This window comes from Oreochromis aureus, linkage group 11, assembly GCF_013358895.1.
Source record: "Oreochromis aureus strain Israel breed Guangdong linkage group 11, ZZ_aureus, whole genome shotgun sequence".
Lineage (NCBI taxonomy): Eukaryota > Metazoa > Chordata > Actinopteri > Cichliformes > Cichlidae > Oreochromis > Oreochromis aureus.
The window spans coordinates 32,041,744-32,062,888 of NC_052952.1; the positions used below are offsets into that span (position 1 = coordinate 32,041,744).

The 21,145-nt window shown below is 38.7% G+C and overlaps 1 protein-coding gene across 2 annotated transcripts in view; it reads left to right on the top strand.

Annotated features, from left to right (window-relative positions):
- Positions 1-20,656, top strand: part of agmo (alkylglycerol monooxygenase) — a 49,699-nt gene extending 29,043 nt beyond the window's left edge. Inside the window, exons 10-13 of one of the 2 annotated variants that reach the window (XM_031758567.2) lie at positions 656-772; positions 4,271-4,353; positions 5,203-5,308; positions 20,390-20,656. In XM_031758567.2, the coding sequence (XP_031614427.1) occupies positions 656-772; positions 4,271-4,353; positions 5,203-5,308; positions 20,390-20,473 (390 nt within the window). In that variant the 3' untranslated portion in view covers positions 20,474-20,656. The remainder of the gene's footprint in view (positions 1-655; positions 773-4,270; positions 4,354-5,202; positions 5,309-20,389) is intronic. The other variant, XM_031758569.2, reaches the window with a different exon arrangement.
- The last annotated feature ends 489 nt before the right edge of the window (positions 20,657-21,145 follow it).

Consider the following 21,145-nt stretch of genomic DNA (forward strand, 5'->3'; position numbering starts at 1 on the left):
ATTCAACACAGAAATGTTAATGAACATGCCTCAAATGCCCCAGCATGCAGTCGTACAGGGCTATGTTGCTTGGTCAGGGGTGACCATAACTTTGTATGTGTACAAAACATGTAAACATAACATCTGAGAAAATTAATTTACTGGTTATTAATCTGAAATTTTTAGACTATTGCCACAATCATAAAGCAGACATGTGTTGTTGTGTGTGTGGACACATAGTCTTGGTGCATGCACTATCATCATTTGAACTATTTTAGCTATTCACAGGCTTCTGTAAATAGTTAAAACGTTGAACACATGATAACACGAACACATAAAGCCAAGCCCAAAGAATCTAATTGTAAACATGTATGTTTTTTAACTACCAAAATCCACCTTGGTGAAGTTATTAATTTCAGATGATTTGAAACTTGTAGTATTGCTGAGGGTGTCACTGGTTAATGGCTTCAGTTGTTTTTTGAGCCAGAAATAATAGCATACATGATGTTTTTAGAAACTTGAAGGATTTGGGGTACTAGTTTTGAATTCAAATGACAGCATGACATTAAAGCTGTTACCATCAGGGTAAAATTGGTATTTAAGCCATGTTGGCTGTGAGAAACTGTTGAAAAATATCAGGGTTCGGGGAATTAAACATGTTTTTTTTGATCCACAGGTTACCGGAAAGGAAGTGCCTCATAATCCCAGGTGGTCACTGCCTGTACAAATTTATGCAGTCATACATTTCCTGCTGGTGCTGAAGACTTACCATGATTTGTTTGAAAACAAGATGGTATGTATTTGTCACATTAGACAAAATTATTGTTATTAAACTTGGAGGGTGACACTTCAGCTCCCTTCATGGAGCTCTTTAAATTCCCTTTTTTAGTTGAATTTGTCAGATATATAGGATTAAATCTGGAGTAGCTTAGTCTAAACTAACTATTGATATGGTTAGGCTACTGTAATCCCTCAAAGTATGACAAGGTGGTCCAGAGTTCCTAATTTAAGAGTATCTGAGTTTACGTGTTTGTTTGCCAACACTGATTCATCCAGTTATCCAGTTTGTTGTGGCTGGTCCATAATGGAGCAGACTCCTCTACTTAGCCAGCAGAAAAAGACTAGCTGTGTCTAACATCATGACAGAATGACGGATCAGCATTCCCCTTTAAAGCAACCTTGTCTATTATTTTCCACCCGACAAGCCAAAAGACCCCCTTCCTCCTCCTTCAGGAAAAAAAAAAAGAAAGAAAAGAACCTCCCCAGCAGTTATCTTTGGAAGGATTTTTCCCCCAGGCACAGTTTTGGTTAGCCAGAAAGTGCTGTCACACCCAACCTCTTCAAACTCTAAATAAAATGCCCTGTCTTCTTTTTTTTTTTTTTTTTTCCCTGATCGCTACCTCCATGGGGCTCTGTCAGTTGTGGTCACCTCTCACACACAAGCACACACACCTCCTCTGCAGCATCGAGGGATCCCCTCCCTTTTGGCGAACGAAACACCAGCTGGTGGTCCAGCAGTGAACACAAACGCCTTAATTGTCGAGTCAACCATTTCCCAAACCAAATAGCCTTCAGGATGCAGCAATCAGGACTTGGAGGGAAAATAACAAAGTGAGCTCCTTGGCCCAACAATAAATCATGTCACTCTTATGTATTTATACCCACATGTTCGCTAGCTGCTTATTTAGCTTGACAATTGAAGACACGCTGCCGGACAATTTATGTGCTTTGTGTTAATTCGAAGCCATGAAAACATGGCTATTTCAAACAAATGAAGCTACTCTTCAATTACATCATCATCAGGCCAGTGTGTATGCTTTACATGTACGTATTTTAAACAGTTATTATTAGAGGCAGTGAGGGAAATTGACCATCAGAACTTTTTTTCATTTAAAGTATGTTTGGGCATTTCTACCCAGTGGACCAAAAGTGAAACAAACACACACACACACACACACACACACACACACACACACACACACACACACACACACACACACACACACACACACACACACACACACACACAGGTTTTGCTTTCACTCTTGTGAAGTTTTTGCAAATTACCAAAAGTACAAAAATATTTACTATTCAAGCAAAAGTACTGAGCTGCATTGCTTAATCTCTGAATTAAGGTGTTCTCAATAGCATTGCCACAGGTGTATGAAATAAAGCAATAAGTGCAGTATGCCTTTACAAAAAATGTTGTAAAGAGCTCACTGAATTAGTTAGCTAATATAATAGGATCCACTGATGCAACAAGTCAATTTTTGAGATTTCTACTCTGCTAGATATTCCACAGTCAGGTATTATAAAGTATTTCAGAACAGCTGCAACTCACCCACAAAGTGACAGACTGTAAAGTTGAAGAGTGCATGTAATATTTACCAATGCTCTCAATAACTGACTTAATAACTACAGACTTCCAAACCGCCAGGCATTAACATCCGCACAAAAGCTGTACGCCAGAAGCTTCATGGCATAAAGTCCCATTTGGAGCCTTTAAGTGGAGGTTTTTTGTCTTTTTTTCTACCACAGTACATTTCAGGTTTTTGAAGGTAGACACATGAGCATGGGGGCAGATCTGACTGTAAAATCAAGAGCTACTATAAGCTCATTGGCTAATGAATCACACAGTAAAACATGCCCTGCTTTTTTCCCATTTGAATCTAATACAGTAAGAATGCAATCAGTTCTACAAAATATAAAATGCTGAGACTACTTTAGAAGAGAGGTTTAATCAGGTGTGTGGTCACTTTGGATGATGTAGTTTGTAGAGCTGTCCTTGTTACCTTAGATTAACAGGTGTGTTATTTTGTTATCCCATTTAATGGTTTGCTGGAAACACACTCTCCTTAAAATAGTTCGGTATAACAGGAATCATGTTTACCTACCTGATAGCTGATTCATTATTACATGTTACTGGCACTGTTTTTTGGTTTGCTTTTTTTCCCTGCTTTATCAGTCTTCATCAATAATGGCCTGGGTAATTACTTAATTTGCTCATCTCAAGAGACAACATAACACAATCAGTCCTTACAGTGCTGCCACCAGATGTTAACTCTCATTTCTGACCTCTGCTGATATTGCTACAAATTGTCACTTGATCACTTGAAAAATTACCATGACAAAAGAAGAAAAGTGTTTCTTTAAAAACTCTTGGAAATGAAATGTGAGTTGATGACACTTAGGGATTTATGGAGGAATTTCTCTCTAGTGCAGTGTCTCAGCTGCATGCCCCCTGGATGATAGAAAGACAAACAAACAACAACAACAACAAAAAGATTAGGTTACTAAATACGTCTGGTCCGCTGAGCCACCCGGGTTATCAGACACAGATAAGTTCACATAACCTTTGATATCAAAAAAATTCTCCTCTCATTATACCTCTTACCAAAAATAATGGTATCCATAGCCCTTGAACTCCATTGCAGTGATTAATCTGCCTTAATAAACTATGAATGAAGGTCAACCTAGACTGTCAGTCCTTCATAGATGGACTGAGCCCAAATTATCTCCTTGTCTGATTCATGGAAAGGATTATTGTATCTGTGTTCCCATAAGAGGCTCCTGGTAATATTGTGCTTATGGCAGCTTATGGGTTATGACTTGGATAAACGTATAGAAATACAGTTTTATTGCATCCTGTTGATGGGTTGATTTTTATGCTGGCAAGAGCGAGCCCTCTGGGTATTTACAGTATGGGAGCAGTCAGTGAGATTTGGCTGTTAGACTCTGTATTGAGTGTCAGAGAAATATAAACCAAAGCTGACAGCCCACAGCATCCTCAGGAGACAATGGCTTTCCAACGGCTGCCCTTAGCCAAGGCCGTAGGTTAGAGAACACAGATTAGAGCGTACGTTACTCTTTGTGCTTATGCAAGTCTGTTTGTGTGTATGTTCCAAATAGCTTGGAAAGGTCAGTGAGAATCTGCACTGGATTTCTCCTCCAAAGTTGGTTGTTTTGGCTCCATTTAGGGGATTCAAACTACAGTCTCTTCAACTGTGGTCAAGTCCCCTGTCAAGACCCATCTGGGATGATTAGAGCTTCTATGTAAACTAGGCATGTCAGTGTAAAGTAAGAGGCAGCATATCGTGTGTGCCAGTACACTTATTCCGAAGGTCAGACATGTTTTGGTTGGCATTACAGCTCTGCGGTTTATGACTGCTCTCCCAGTAAGGTCTCTTGTGATCGTAACTTGACCGGCCATGATATTGATTTAAGGGTCTGAATCTAATGTATTTTTTCCTGACCGCATTTCTCATGGTATGCAAATGTATCTCAATCCTAGATACTGTCCCAGTTAACTATTCTGGGTATGACTGGCTACGTTCTGCTCACTCTCACGTCTCTGGGGTTCCTCATCGATCAGAGGTACAGTACAGACATTTGGTTATGGATTCATTTTCAAAGAGACTTTTAGAGGATTTAAAAATTAGACTAGACAGTTAAAAATGTCTTGGGGGAAAAAAAGGTTAGAGAAAAGCAAGATGGAGAACTATTCTGGCTCTGGTAGAGGTTCTCAAGCTTTGGGTGGCAATCATCCAAAGACTGAATTTGAAGGATTACAAAATGTGGACTGTTAAAATTAGCATTGAAGTAAAAATGCCAAGTTGACTGTACTTATCTGTTTAGATTTATTCTTCAATTATTCTTTATTCTCATCTGAGCTGCTAATTCCTAATAATGTATTTGCATCTTAAACTCAATGATTCTGAAAACGGCTTGCTTTTAGATAGTCCAACCTCTTTTGGGGTCCAAGAACGAATCAAAGAAAAACTCTCAAAGAATCTCTGTGGCATGGAGCCATAGGTCTTTGCCAGCCCAGAGTTAAAGGTCTGAACATTAGTATTAATATTACTGTGGGGTGGTGAGTAGTATGTACCCTTGTTTTCAGTAACTAAACTATGAACCTTGCATTGAATCATTTCATTTCTCTTCATTGTTACCAAATAAAACTCTGCATACTTAGTTTGTGAAATTCACTAACAGAAACAGAAACAGCGCAAAGACACACTCCTACTATACATGCTTTGTTGTGAGTGAATGTAAGATTAAATTCAGTCGACCTAAGTACCACAACACTGGAGCTGACTTCAAATAGACCATGACTCTCCTCATCAACTCTATTGGATCAGCACAGGAAGTTGATATTAGCTCACATTAAAATACAATTATTCCACCTCAGTGATGCATTGTTGCTTAATGTGTCCTTACATTCAGGCCATCATCGGCTGTCTTGGAGCTATTTCGCTGTGTCGTCATGATGACATTGCTGAGGTACAACTACATGAAGCCCCTCGCACCTTCACTGGCAGTGCCTACAGAGGTAAGTGCAACTGTAGTGTGTGGAGTGCAAATCGTCAGCATGACTAAAATCGTCAGCATGACTTGAGATTTTCTTTTCATTCTACTTAAATAATAAGCAAATATGTGTGATGTATATGAAAGATGGAATTGGTGTTCATGTCTGGAAAGCGATGCCAGTGCAAAAGTACCTTAAACCTGCATTTTTAAAAATAGATGGGCTGAATAAATATATAAATAATAAATAGGTGCGCGGGGAAGAAAAAACCCTTACACTTAAGACAGAGCTCACAGATGTGTTTGAGGATTATTTAATCCATGTTGCTTGTTGCAAGTCTTGTCTTATGCAGCATGATAATGCAATTTAGCAATTTAAAGCAAGCTGGACAATAATGCAGGGTAAGATCTGTAGCCTTGTTACATTGCAATGCACTGCTTGCTATAGGCAAGTGAAGTGTCCACTGATCCACCCCAATACCCCCAAATCTATATTCCAACTCACCTGCTGGTGTACAGCAGGTGAGTTGGAATATAGGGCACACATATTAACAAGCATACAGTTCATGGAAAAACTCTGTTCGTTTGCTTTTTTGGCACTTTTTGTTATGATTATTAGAGATAACTTGCCTAGGACTGCCACGACAGACACCATAGGCAAAAGTATCGGGCCACATCTCTTAATCTCTGAATTCAGGGGATTTCATAGCACCTAGCTATGAAGTTTGCCTTTGCAAACATTTGTGAGAGAATAAGTTATTTTACGGAGCTCACTGAATTTGAGTGTGGTATTCTTATCAGATGCCACCATTGCAACAAGTCAGTTTGTGAAAATTCTTTAGATATTCCATGTTCAACTCTATGTGGTGTCAGGAAATGGCAACTCAGCTTTAGGCAACCAACCTAAAGTTACAGAGTAGGCTCGCCGAGTGCTGAGGCAGACTGTGCATTAGTCGCTAATGCTCTGCTGAGTCGCTAATGCTCTGCTGAGTCGGTCACTGCAGCGCTCATAACCCCCTCTGGTCTTAATATCAACACAAATGGTATGCTGAGGGCTTCGTATTGTTTCCACAAACAAACAGCAAACTGGAACCAATTCAGCCTCAGAAAGAAAGAAACGTTCAGTCATCGTACTGTGGCTTCAACACACTTTATGGCTGACTACTGCTAATGACACATACTTTTCTGTTGCTGTGGCAACCCCATGAGACCTGCTAAATTGGACTGAGTCAGTTGCACAGATGCAGTTATGTGACAATTCATAAAACAGGTGAACTGTTGAGGATTTATATATTTAATTAGCAGTTTATATGCTCATTCCTGCCGCTTCTCCCTGTTTTCCAAAGTAATACATTGCCTTATTACTAGCTGCTTTGTTAAAATGTGCTACTGTGCACCCTGATCTGTCTGTTACTGGTCTTTAGAGTCACTGCAGTTTCTGCTAAACTTATTATTACAAATACATATTGCATATTTCAAAGGCTGTTCATTTGCTGGTTTAGCAACATCTTTCTTTAGCATTTTCTTTTATCAGAATTGATTATTAGTGAATAATAATGCATTCCTTTGATGGTGGTAATGATGTTTGCTCTTAGTTGATATGCAAGTTGTAACTGGTTCACATTGCCCATTTGATCCACAAAACAACTTAGTTTAATTTTATCCACTGATTTTGTGATATTATCACTATCTTGAGTTGTTGTGCAACAATAATGGTGGCACTGTTGACTTAACAGCCACCTGTCTAGTTGCTATCTCCCTGTCTCGAAATTAGGGTATTCGTCTAGATTATTTACAAGGGTGTTGTCACTTTCACGAGTTAAAAAATCTTTGATGGATTGTCTACATGCACTGGTCCCAGAGACCATGTTTACCCATTTTTAAGTTTGTAGTTTGGCCAACTCTTGGAAATAACATTAATTAGCCACAGTGAAGTTGTTTTTTCAGCTGCAGATATTGGCGGTTACCAGTTAAAACAAACCATGAATCCTGATGTATTAATCGAGTGCCCAGATCAGCAAAATGCGATGGCCTTATTGCTAAAAGAAAAAAAAAAAGTAGCACTAAAACATGATGGTAAAATGGATGTTTAGAAGCAGCGCTGTTGACAGAGAAAAATTAAAATTTGGCTAAAATCTTACCTTGAGTTCTCTTTTCACGTGTGTGTGTGTGTGTGTGTGTGTGTGTGTGTGTGTGTGTGTGTGTGTGTGTGTGTGTGTGTGTGTGTGTGTGTGTGTGTGTGTGTGTGTGTGTGTGTGTGAGAGCTTTTCAACACGGCATGTTGTTCATCCGCAGTCTGATTTTGCTCATTCATCAGGAAATTGTAGCTGTTTGTACTACTATGTTTCTTTTGGCTCAAACAGCCGAGGTTCAAAGATCATGGAAACAGCAGTTGACAAAACAAACTAACCTCAGGTTAGTAGCTGTTCTGGAGCTTCCAGTCATATCACATGACCTTTTTATTTAGGTTTTTTTTAAATACCCCATACCCCATGGAACTTATACCTTCCAGCAGTCATTTTGATATTCACATTCTCAATGTGGTGACCTTCCGAATAATTTCCAAAAACTATTTCATATAATTTTTCAAAGTACCATAATTACATGTGGTGGAAATCCTTTATTCATTTGGCTTGATATAGTGTTTGGCCGCATGTGTAATTCCCTCCATCAAAGTATAGTTTAGCATGAAAACGAAAACCAGTTTTTGTCCAAAATACATTATATGCAACATTGAAACTGTCTAAACACAAAGTCCAACCAACAACACCTAATTAGTCTGTTATTAGGGTGTAGAATAAAGACTGGGTATACAGTGAATCATTGCATAAGCATGTTTTTCTAAGGCTACTTACTAATTGCTTTCTCTGGTGGTAGTATGTTTTCTATCTCTGTGCATGTTGAAACTAGTTTTATTTAGCATCACAGTCTGATTATATACTTGGAGCCCATTTCCAGCTTGTTAACTATGGAAAATACTGGAAATATAAGAGAGAAAAAAATGTATATATGTCTATAGATGACAGTGGTGTGATTTTCAAAGTACAGCAATTAGAAATCCTTACTTTATGAAATCATTGAGGAAAAATATGTGAAGCTCTGGTATTAAATGTGCATATGCCTGATGTATCGTGTTTCTTCGGTTTGTGTGTGTCTAGCCTATTTGCCTGTAATTGTGTGTATTGTGTGGTCTGTGTTGTGTGTGTGAAATGTGTGTGAGCTGGGTGCTAAGTCCAGCCTCGCAGCCCTGTGATCTATGAGTCCAGATGCGTCGCCCAATTGACCATAAAATTGGCGTGCCTTTCTGGCTCTGGCAGCCCAACTGTAAGGCGGCTGACCTCTCATTACTTGCCCTCCCTTGCAGCTTTTTTTTTTTTTTTTGTCCTCCCGCTTTCTGCCTCCGCTCGCCGTCTCAGCTAGTGTGAATGAGAGCAACACTTCTGGAACCAATTAACGTCGTCTGCTGCTAACTAGCGCTGGCTGATGAGATTTGCACGTGAAATTTGCAATCGCTGCTTTTATGTCCTCTGACTGCACATCTGTGGCGCTCAGGTGTTCAAATGACAACCCGAGGCTCTCCAACCTTTTCTTTTTCTCACCATAAAATGAAATAAAACTGAATGAATAATAATTCATCTAAAATGAAGCGCATAACCAATCACCTCGAGAGCAACGAAACGGGGTGATTTATGCTGCACATGCTGCACGGCTGTGTCACTTTGACAGGGCTGTAAGTTTTATGCAGCCGTTTCCTTAAGCAAATCATTAGGCCTCATTTCAAGTCATAGTACATCAGTTTGAGCTGAATGAATGTCTTGCTTGCAGGTGGGGCTCATTGAAAATCCTCACAATTTACTTGAAATGGTTCCTGACATGTTTGTGCCCTTTGTTCAGAACTACAGCAAAGGGGAATATGGTTGAACCACCCCCAGACTTTAAGGTACTTAAGTGATATATGGGTCTGACGCGTGAGGCGAACGGCGGGCTCTTTGTTACAGAGGGAGGGCTTGTTTTGAAGTCGAGCCAATCAATTAACAGTCACTCGAAATATAAAAGGGGGAAATTCACATTTAATTGTCTTCAGACTTACTGTACATTTGAGAGAGGGGGAGGGGGGAGTACAACAAAAAAACTACAAAAACTAGGTCGGTTTGTGGTCCTTCAAAACCAGTGGTGTGATATACTGCACCCTTAAAGCTCACAGTGGTATTTATAGTGGCTCTGGAGATTTCCCTTGTAAAGCTGCAGGCTTGACCTGTAAACCAGGGCTGCCCCTTGCTCCCAGCCGCCCACTCGCCCGCCCAAACCCACGTCTGTGCGGCTCACATGACAGCCTCGCTGCTTCAGAGGAGACTAAGCTGGTAACCAGGGCTGATAGAAGCTTTAGCTCTCTGTGCATGTGATATTTATTTGTATTTGTGTGTGCCGTTAGCTTTAATTTGCTTTAATTTATGTCATTTAAATAGAATATTAATTACATGTACTTACCAGAAAATATTGCATCTTATAAATATAATCTTTGTCTTTCTGGTGCACAAACTATAGAAGAATGGAAGTTTAAATTACAGTCAACATTTAAGCACTTCATTGTGCTCAACATACTGAGTTTAATAAATCAGTTATACATTAATGTCAGCTTGGATAGCTTATCAGATTTACATGCATGATAGACAATTTTAAAACATCTAAATAAACAAAGCCTGTTGTGCTGTGGCTGCACAGTTTAATCATTTAGGTTTGAAATGAGTGACATTTATTTAAGAAAGCTATGAATAACTGTACACTGGCCACAAACAGCCTTATCCATGTTGTGTGCCAGTGTATTTGTGCTCACAGCACACTTCTGGGTTTTCTGGTCACGCCAGCACAACCTTTGCTAACCAGCACTACCATCCAGATTTTGCTTCCTATTATTTCCCGTTCTCCACACTGAAACATAAGCTAAGGAGTCTCTGTTTTGATGCAGTGGGCAAGTTTGGGCGTGCATGGGGGTGTGCAAGTTGAAGAGGTCAGAATGAGACTTTCTCAGGGTGAAATAAAAATAGCCGCAGTGAAGGGGTGCACAAGGAGAAGGGTCAAGTTAAAATGTTCTTTTTCTTTTTTAAGCTTTTGTTTGGGCGGACTTTTTTTTTTTTCCACACCTTGTAAAGGCAGCAAACTGTGGCATTTAGAGAAGATATAATTTATACTTAAAATTTATTTAAATGATCATTTCCTTAAATCAGTAATTTGATCATCTAAATGACTAAACATGTAATCGATTTAACCACAACATTGTGCAGTCGAGGGTGTCATCACCTAAAAGCTATGTTTTTGCCTATGTTTGACCTCAAACATTTTATTTTATTCTTATAAATCTACCCTTTGCGTATGCTATATTTCTGTGTTCGTAGTGTGGCTGGGTGGGTGGGGCATTTGTACAGTGATGTAACACATGGTTTTATGCTGTGTGGGCCTCTGGTTTTGCCTGAAGGCACAAGAAAACAGACCACAGAGCAGATCGTAGACACTCTATATCCCAGAGTAATTATGCAACTATTCTCTCAAAGACCACTAACAGCAATTTAAGAGGAGAGCTCATAAAAATTCACCTGCCAGGCTCAGACCAGTTTTTTGATTTTAGTAAAAAAAACACAAAAAAACAACTTTGTATACAAATTTTTCCCACCTCCATTATTCTTGATAGCTGCAGATGGATGTAAAATTTCAAAAAAGCATCCAACTAAAATAATAAAAAAAAGCCAGAGATGCTTTTATTATGGTCTGCTTTGCTATTATTTTACAGTGACTGAAATGTTTCCTTGTAAAAAAAGAATTTAAGTAGTTTATTAGCTCATGCGGGTTTGAGTCTTGAAGGAAAAATAAATCTGTGTAATCCCTTTGATTCCAAAACGTATACATGTAAAAAATGTTTTTAAACCCTTGTGGATTTTCACTCTCCGTTCTCCTGCTGATACCACTTGCCAATCTCTGAAATCCTTTTTCTGTCAGACTAAACGGGAAGATGAAATGCTCCACAGCTAAAAGAAGAGGTCACAACAATATTATTAAGTTCATGTCAAGCACAAAGGCTTCGCCTCAACACACATTGGCTTTATCTTCAACAAATCACCATACTTGTCTTTAAAAATTACAGCTCACACCCCGGCTTTCCCACCATCCCAGCCATGAGTGAGCAGATAAGGCAGTAGGCGGTGAGAGGTCGCTGTTATCTGAAGTGTGTCGTTTCCACTGGACAAAACTCAGGTGCGAGGGGTTAGCGGTCTCTTCTTTTGAAGCAGGAATGTGTGGTGGCAAGAGGCAGTGCTGAGGTTAACAGGCTTGTTTGGGGCTGTGGAAACTCAGCGAGCATGACATCATCTGAGAGCTCGCAGGAATGGAAAAGGAAAGGAAATCTCCTCCCAGGGAGAAAATGGAGGGATTTGAAAGAGAAATGCTGGGTAGGACTGTTCCGTTGGAGTAAACAGCGGGGTGGTCGAGCATACACAGTGTGAAATATTATCACTCAATGTGCAGGGGATCGTGCCCGTCAAAGAGTAACCACTTGGTTTATGTTGTCAAACCACTTGCCAGGTAAAGTTATGGAAATCTAACAGAAAGTGGACCTTTGGGAGATTTCTAGGAATATTTAGTTTGGCTTTTGCGGTATCAGGTTTTCTGGTCTACAGTGGCTTTCTTTTAAATTTGTATTCCTATTTGTGCTTTAATTCATGGGTCATTCAGTTTGTGATATAGCTTCCGAGCCAGCGTGTGAACCTGATTGAACTTGACAAAAGCTCTTCTGATGCATGTGGTTTCTCCCTATTCTAAAAGGCACCGAAAGCTGATTTCAGAGAGCTTGAATGCCAGTTTCCAAAGAAGTCTGCTCGCAAATTCAAAACATTACAAATTATAAAAGGTTTAAAGTTCAAAATAAATTAAAGTTTTATACTGTAAAATGTTTCGATAGTGCTGAATGAAGGCTTAGCATATTAATGTAGCTATCTTTATCGCAGTGCAAGCTTTCATCACTCAGGACTCAGTTTATTAATCTCTCTTTCGAGGCTACGTTCATTGGATTACTGGCTAACAATCACACGTCTGATTTTGTAGTAAAATTCTTTGTGGTGTATTTTTTTCCTTAGTAGTTCAAGCTACAGCTTTTTGCCTAAAGTGAGCTGGAAAATGTCTCCTTCTGCCAGGATTTGTGAGCAGTGGGGGGGGGCTTCAAGTTTGGAAACTCTTCAAATCTGAAGCTGTAAAAGTTTGAGTGGCTGCTATCAGAGAAGTGACCACAATAAGCACATTCTCTGCTGTCTGGTCACAAAACAAACTGCATGAACTAAGGCTCAATCAATATTTTCTACCCTGACAATTAAATAGGTGTTTTCAAAAACCAAATAAGTCTGTTTGACAACAGCATTTTTTCTTCTTGGAACTGAATGTGGAACTTTCAGACTTTGTTTGAGTCCTTATCTACCACTTAAGCCAAATCTCCAATCCACATTTTAACACCCGCCACATGTTTCTCATGCTGGGGTCCGAACATTCAAGCATGCACCTGCACTTTTACAATCATATAATTGACGTGGACCTGGTTTTGGCCACTCAAAATGTGACACATTGCACTACACAGGCATGCTGACTGTGTGCAGCAGCTTGTTGATAATGTGGTTTATAGTAACCACAACCCTATGGCGTACTCTTTCTTATCTACAGTTCTGTGCAAAAATCTTGTTCCTTTCAAGAAGCCAGACTTCAATACTACTACTACTACTACTACTACTGATGATGATGACGAGGATGATGATGATGATGATGATGATGATAATAATGATGATGATAATAATAATAATAATGATAATAATATGTTTTTTGTGACGGTCTTTCAACTTTTCTTTGGATACTAGCTGCTCTCTAACTCCAGTCAGCTCGTTGTACTCGATCATTTTCAGGGGATTTTTAATTTTTTTAAATTTTTCATTCAAACATAAAAAGGCACCTGACTCAAACAAATTTTAAATTGTATCTTAAGGCTGTGGCTACATCACATTTGCCAAAGATAACAGTTGGGCAGTGATAAAATAGCATTTTTGCAACAGCATTTTTGCAAAGAGCTATTTAGATGAAAACTTGGCATGCTGTTATGTGATGTGCAGCGTGTCCTTGAAGAGCTTGAGGAAACTGGGCAAATGGAGGAGGAAGACAGTGATGTGTCTTAAAAAATCTACAGCACATGAACAGTATCAGAAAGTCATGTCCTTAAGAAATTCGGCACGCGGAGTGTACAGAAAAGACCTAATACAGGACCTGAAGTCTATCTACTGCTTTGCCAAAGTCTCAGCAGTAGCCATAACAGGGCCACTTATCATTCTTAGGTAGTTTTTGTTGGACAAATCCTGCTCTGTAAAGATAAAGGTCTTGAAGCTCTGAGACAGTGACTTATTTGCAAAGGTGACCAGACTCACTAATACTTTCCTAAAATGATGGACTTCTTCCTCTGAAGAAGCTAAAGCTGAAAAAGCTTCATTTTTGCTTATGAAAAAGCAAATTATCATCTTTGCACGGACATGTCTTACTGGCTCGTGATAGATTTGTCTCCTTTCATATTGCTGCCAAATTCCTTAATGTTATCTTTGCTGCTGATTTACGTGTTCTTTTGAAGAGGTCTGATTTTCGTGTCAGATTGCCATAGTTAAATAAACCTAAACTGGGCTGTAGATATTTGTAGAGCAGTTTTGCTGCTGTACCAGTGGTTTGGCTCAGGCCTGCAGAGATGCACTTGGCACCAAACTCCACAGTAGGAATGTACAACAGAGACTGTTTTAATTTCTATAAATGTCAGTGGGTGGATTAAAGAAATCAGGGTAAAGATACACGTCTTAGAAGCCCCTGGAGGCTCATTCATCTGTACTTCTTCTTAGAGGAATGTATTGAGCTAATCCACAGTGGACCCAAACATCTTCTCTTGGCTTCATGAAAATACAAACGGGGGCTTCATTTTGGAAGAGCATAACCTCCTGTCTGCTCCATACACTGTTTTTGCTTTCATTTCCTTTTCTGGAGTTTTGCCAAATAGCTCGCCTTCTGCTTTCCTGCTGGCTAGTGTGCTCTTTACCAATTAACCAGCCAATCTGGCCACCCAGGGAACCACGGTTAATACTGAGGCGATGACTTCTTCTCTTATAGAGGCTGAAGTGGTGCCAGGCTGCTGGACTCTGAAGTGTGCTGAAGAGATATGAAAGCTGGTGTCCTCTGGGTTTTCTCGTATGGTTTCAATGAGGCATAGTGGTCTGGATGAGTTGTAGCTGACCTTACATGTGACCTTCAAAGAGACACATGGTAGATTACTGCAGCTTAGCAGATGTGAAAAGTAAAACTTCTAAACAACTGTATCACTCTAAACTAGCATATCATCAGGCCACTTTGTGTTTTGCTACACTTCGCCATGCAGCCACTACTGTTTCACATGTGTTTTGTCTGGCTGTGTTGTGTGTGTGTGGGAGTGTAACGGCGATATTTCTCATGGCAGTGCTACAGAGTAGGCACTACACTCATTCTCTGGTGGGACGTTAAACTGCTCGGCATATCCTTCCTGAGTCTGCTCAAACAACCAGCACAGAGACTGTATATCTGCTCATAATGAACAGACAGGAAGTCGTGTGTGTGTGTGTGTGTGTGTGTGTGTGTGTGTGTGTGTGTGTGTGTGTGTGTGTGTGTGTGTGTGTGTGTGTGTGTGTGTGTGTGTGTGTGTGTGTGTGTGTGTGTGTGTGTGTGTGTGTGTGTGTGTGTGTGTGTGTGTGTGTGTGTGTGTGTGTGTACGTGTCCTTCTCTCTCTCGGTACACGTTTTGTGTGTATGTGCAGGTGTACTTGTTTAGGACTGTGGACAAAAAGCTGCCTGTGCTCATGTGTCCATACTTCTGTAGATGAAAATGGAGATTAGTTAACTTCCATTATTTCACTGTTGATATATAAATATTTAATATACTTAAATATATATTTTTTAAAGTGTAAATTTCAAATTTCAACTATTATTTACTAGAAGTATGTACAGAGTAAACGCACTACTACAACTGTAAAATTCTGTTAAAGGTGATGGAAAGTGTGTAAATATTAATAGAAAAAAGATTTGATGTTAAAAGAAATGGATAATTTAAAAAAATCAGATAACACAAAGATGACAAAATGCAAAAACACTGGAACGAAGTGGATCTTAAACAAGAGGATATGAAAGAGTAAATTTGGGGAAAAATTATAAAGACGTCAATGTTTGGCATTTTAATTAGTTTTATTACTCGTATATTTGGTAAAGGTACATATGAACTGTATACAAAACATGTGGGCTAATTGAACCCATGTGAGAGCAACTTCGAACGTTTTTCTTAGTCCCAGAATAGCCCCACCAGAATTTTTTAATGGTTATAGGTCACTAATAATTTGCATCTTTCCACAGCATGTGACCAAGTGACTATTTCCCCTTGATAAAAGTTTATATAGGACAGGCTAAAATCTATAATATTGTGCATGTGTCTATTGTATATACATGTATTTAAAAATAAAATGCAGTACATAAATTTGCACAATTTATAGACTCTTTCTTGCCAAAACCCCCAAAACTCAATTTCTCCCATGTTTTTGTTTGAAGTAAATAATGCAGAAATTCGTGTAACAATATTCAGACTTTTCAAGATGCTTTTTCTGATCTTAGTGGGTGTTCATGTCAATCTGAAACTCATGTTAATAACTTTTAACACTGCATGAACCCCCAGTAATTAACACCTCACCAGAGTACTAATCAGACAGTCTGAAGACACCTGTGTCTGTATTTCTGTTTATTCACAAATGCTATCAAATGTGGCGTAGTTGCGTTAGAGAGCTGGTACTTGGCAAGCAGCACAGAGTTGCTATATAAACTTAAAATCAGCCAAATTGTTATAAGAAATCAAACAGAATGCAAACTGTAATTTCATTTCTCTCAAGTCTTTAGAAACGTGGTGTTTGGATTATTAACAAGAATTTTATATAGTTTATTTTCACCAGTTCAGCAATGTCCTGATGTAGCACGCTACACCCACACAGGCAGTTTCAAACAAAAAGCTCTGAATAATTTTCCGATGCAGTTCAGTCCAGGTCTGGTGGACTGTAGGCAGCCATATGGAGAGGGAGCTCTGGAAACATCCCATTACAGGTCATATATCACACGTCTGACAGCAGCCATTCTGCCTTGTTTTCATTTCAATCACGAGTGCAGCTGCATTGGAGAACAGCAAGAGTCTGCCATGTTAACCCACTGAAGGCTGGAAGGTTGTTACTGTTATTGTTAGAGGACACTAAGGCGCACCCTGGGGTGTTTAATGTCTCCTTCATGCTTAATATCCATCAACAGCACCCAAAATGACCCAGCACAATATGGTGTTGGAGGAGTGTGGTTCTCAAGGCCAATACAGATAATTATGTGTGGGAACTGCTCACATTGAAGCGACGTTTCACCGAGAGCAAAGCACTAAAATGTTATCCGGGTACAGTGAAGTTGGTTAATCGTGATTAAATGTAGTTTGAAAGAGACACACAATAGGTGTTACACAGCTTTAGATGTCAACTGATCTATATGTTGTTGTCTGTCCTTGTTTATGCAGACTTGAAATTTATACAAAGGGCCGCCATGTCTTCATTTCATCCCTATTTTAGTTTTTTAGTTTGTGGATTTTTAAGCTATAGCCAAAAACAAGTTTTGTGATGCCATTGGCCTTTAATACTCTGTGCAAGAATGAATTGCACAGAGCAAATGTAGACATGTCGATGGACATACAATCTGATAACATAAGTCTTCGTAGATCATCATGTATCTTTTCCTTTGGAGAAAACACGTTTTTATCTGACGGTGGCACAAGTGAAGAAAACTGTTTTTCAATGAATGCAGTTACATTTCAGGGAGATGCATTTTTTTTAATTTATCTGATCTCATTGATATAAATTGGGTAAACAAAAACATGACAACACAAATGTCTGTTTTGTAACACGGTGCAGTATATACGCATCAGAAACTACAGCTGAGCATCCTTATTAAGAATATTTAAACATTACCACTATAGTAATTAACATATTCGACTATGACTAGAGTAATACTAGAATATTTTTTGGTATCTAATAAACTGGCAACTTGAAGTAACTGAGCTGCTTTCAAGCAAAACATGTGGTGTACATCAATTTCTTAGTGGAGCTGGGAGCGTGACTACTCTCTAACCAGACTGGTATTGAAATGGAATAAGCAAAGGTAAACAAGAAAAAACCTACAGAGCCACATGTTAGTGGCTCCTTGAATCACTACCCTTAACTAAGTGCTTTCTGCCCCAAACTGAGTGAGTGTGAGTCGATCTGCTGAGATGTCTACTTTGGGAGTCAGTGGTGTCTGGCTGTAGTGCTTATTTGTAGATGATCAAACCTGCTTCCTTCCACTATGTAATCTGTCCCACATGGATTTCCTACAGACTCCATATACATGTAGCATAGTGGCTCAAACGGAGAGATGGGAACAGGGAAAAATTGGTGCCCTCAACATGCGGCTTTGATAGAAACCTCCGTCATGTTTCGGTCCTTAGTTTGAGTGAAATGTGATTTGCGAGGTTCTGCCAATCCTGCACACTGTTCTCGATCTCAATCCATCTTAGACAAACACAATGCAGCTTTACTGATTTGTAATCTTCCATCTGTTTTTCCTTCTGGGAGTTGTTGAAACTATCGAAAAGCCTCTACCCAATATTTTGCAGAGGCAGATCACTGATTTAAAATTTGGGTGCATTTCTTGTTCTATTCGGAGTTTCTACATGATTCTCAAGCCTTATCAAAAACACACTGAACCTAATTGAAAACATCTCACTTTGTGATAGTTTGTCTATAGCATGTTTTTGTCTTTTACTTAAATAAATGTAGCAGTAAATGTAGTTTTTTTGCTTACATGTTCTTATCAGAAAGTGTTTTCTTACAACTTACCAAAATGTGTGTCGTGTTCCTGATTTGCTAATCTTACCAGACAGCACTGTACAAGTCTTGTTGATCAGTGTTTGTATATCCGAGGAGGACTATGCAGATCAAAATGCTCACATTAAAAATAAGTCTCTGCAGTTTCAAGGAAGTTTTCCTACCCTCTGACTTACATTCAGATATTTTTGTCAGTTACTCGACTTCATGAAGATAGATATTATAATTAACAGTAAAACTTTTAAAAAATTATTTGAATAATGGAGTCAGTGACCAATTATTTCTCTTAATTACGTTTTAACGAACTAAATAGAACAAATATTGCTATTGCGTTATAAAAATGTAGTTTTAGGCTCTTAAAAGAATGATAATACCCCTATTTACAAATGTTCTGGAGAGTAAATCATTCAATTCAAAGTTGTTTGTATGAAGGTTGGTTATATGTTTTTATTTCAATAGTACTACTCATAAATGTATCAGCAGCATTTTAATGTTAGATGGCAAAGCTATAGGTAATGTTTTCTACTTTATATACTGTTAGGTGGTTTAATCTGTGTGTGTCAAAACACATTTTGTAGAAAATCCTCATCTGGTGGCTAACTGGTGTAGCTGCCAATTAAATGTAGTGTGGAAAAAGTTTGATACCTTCCCTTCAAATCTATTTTCTTTTATACTGCTTCCCTTTTTGTGTGTGTGTGTGTGTGTGTGTGTGTGTGTGTGTGTAAATCACAAGTAGTGATATTCAGTGTCCAAGTCCTTTCTTTGCTTTTGTTTCATCCAGTGGTTCATTCAGCAGGAAGCAGGGAGGCTGTTCTCAGAGCAGGTAGTGAGAGGTGGAAAAGCAGAGAGAGGTCTGTGCTGTACGTTCTCTCTCTGTCTCTGAGGAGAACAGCTGCCGTGTCCAGGAGGAAATTGGGCTTTTTTTCCCCCTATTGGCCTTTTTTGCCTATGATGGACAACGGTCTGATTTTGGCTTGAGTTGCAATGTAGGATGCAGTTTATGAGTCAGAACCTAGTGAGGAGTGGAGGCAAGGGCTGTTTTGGGCAAAGCCCCCCCTCGTTCTTTCTGAATAGCAAGGTTCCCTATGGCTGTGACCCTTGTGACCCTGTTGTGAGAGCATCGGGGGAGAAGCCCTGCCTCTTAACCTCTAAGCCTACTTTCTGCATCATCCTGAGACTGGCTGCATCTGAGATGTCTGTTTTCTTTCAGTTGCAGCATTGCTTTCACAGTTTAACATCATGTTGTAGTAGAAAATTAATTTTTTATCTATTTTTTTTAACTCTTGTGACAGCACAACATTTTATAGGCTACACTTAAGCTTTGTAAATTAAAAAGCATGTATACGTATAAAAGGGAGCAAATATACAGCTTATAGTACTTTCAGTGCTCAAATAGTTGTAAGTGGAGGAGACTGAAGGAGATACTCTTTTTTTTTTTGTGGCTTATAAATCAAATAAAGAGAAAACATTTACATAACATACAACATACTCTCTGTATATTGTCAAACACCTATAAAATTGTATTATCGCTATATTACAAATAAATTAGTTTTCATTCCAAGACCATCATGCCCTATAACTTGTATACATAAACTCAATCCATCCACTATCGATAACCACATCTTGATCCCAGTCACGTAAAATGTTGCTGTTCTCTGAGGCTCAAGAGTTCTGTTGGGCACAATTGTTAATCAAATTTGAATGCGAAAGTTATCAAATGTAAACATTTTCTTAGTCTTACATGATATTAATCACAACAATGGAGTTGTTTTGCAAAAAGCTTTGCAGTCTTGTGGCCTGAAAGTGCAACCATATCAATAATTCATAATTTTAAAAAATTGATCAATGACATAATCTCCCTAAATCATTTGTTATGTCCATTTATGTAAATTTAAAGTCAGACTGTGAGCCCAGGAAGTTTTACAGAGTAGTATTCTAGTCAGTGTTTGAACAGATTTTACTGTGATCTTCATAGCACAGTGCTGCAGTTGCAAGTTTTTTGTTTGTTATTAAATTTTATCTCCCAGTAATGTTAGTGGTAATGGTAATCTTAACACAAGTCTTAACAAACTGCTGTAGTTGTCATTTTGAATGAAACCGATCAACACGAGTCTTCTGATCCTAACCACCTCTGTCAAACTTGTCCAGGCCTTTGTCTCCCTCTCTCTGCTGTACTGGGCTCTGCACAGCATCGCCTCTCAGCTGCTCGGCATCAAGAAGAAGGCTAACTGATCCAGCTCAAGATGGCACAAAGTGATGGATGGAAAACCTTTTGGCATTGTCATTGCTGAAATAATTTCCATATTATCATGATTTTAATAATTTTAAACACTGTGCATGACTTTATGTAGAACTGATTTCTATATATTCAAGATAAAACTATTTTTTGCTTGATTAATTTTTAAAAAATTTTTATAAGTACCTTCAAGGTTCATCTTAAAGGTTTTTGTCATGTAAAACATTCACAACCCAAGGCAAGGTGCTCACCATATGTTTTTGTTCTCCACAACAACTGATTCTGTTTAATAAAGTCATATTGTTTGCGTTTGCTTAAAATGTGTTCACGTGGTGCTGCAGTAACTAACTCGCTTAACTTCAAATTAGTCACGTTTATTTTCTGTTGTTTCACATCAGTTACTATGCAACTATATATACTTGTTTTGTTTTTTAAAAAAATGTTCTTATTGATGACTGTTAATCTTGCATCTGAGTTTCAGTTTTTTGCACAACATTGCACAGTGTTTTTTTTTCTTTGCTCAATTAAATAAAGCATTGTAATTTTTTACCTTATGTAAGACTCCTTTAATGTCTTAAAAATGCTAGAGGGTGTGCAGCTTGTCAGATTCAACTTAGTTTTGAAACATCAGATTAGTCATGTGAATTCTTCCCAACCTCCAGATCATG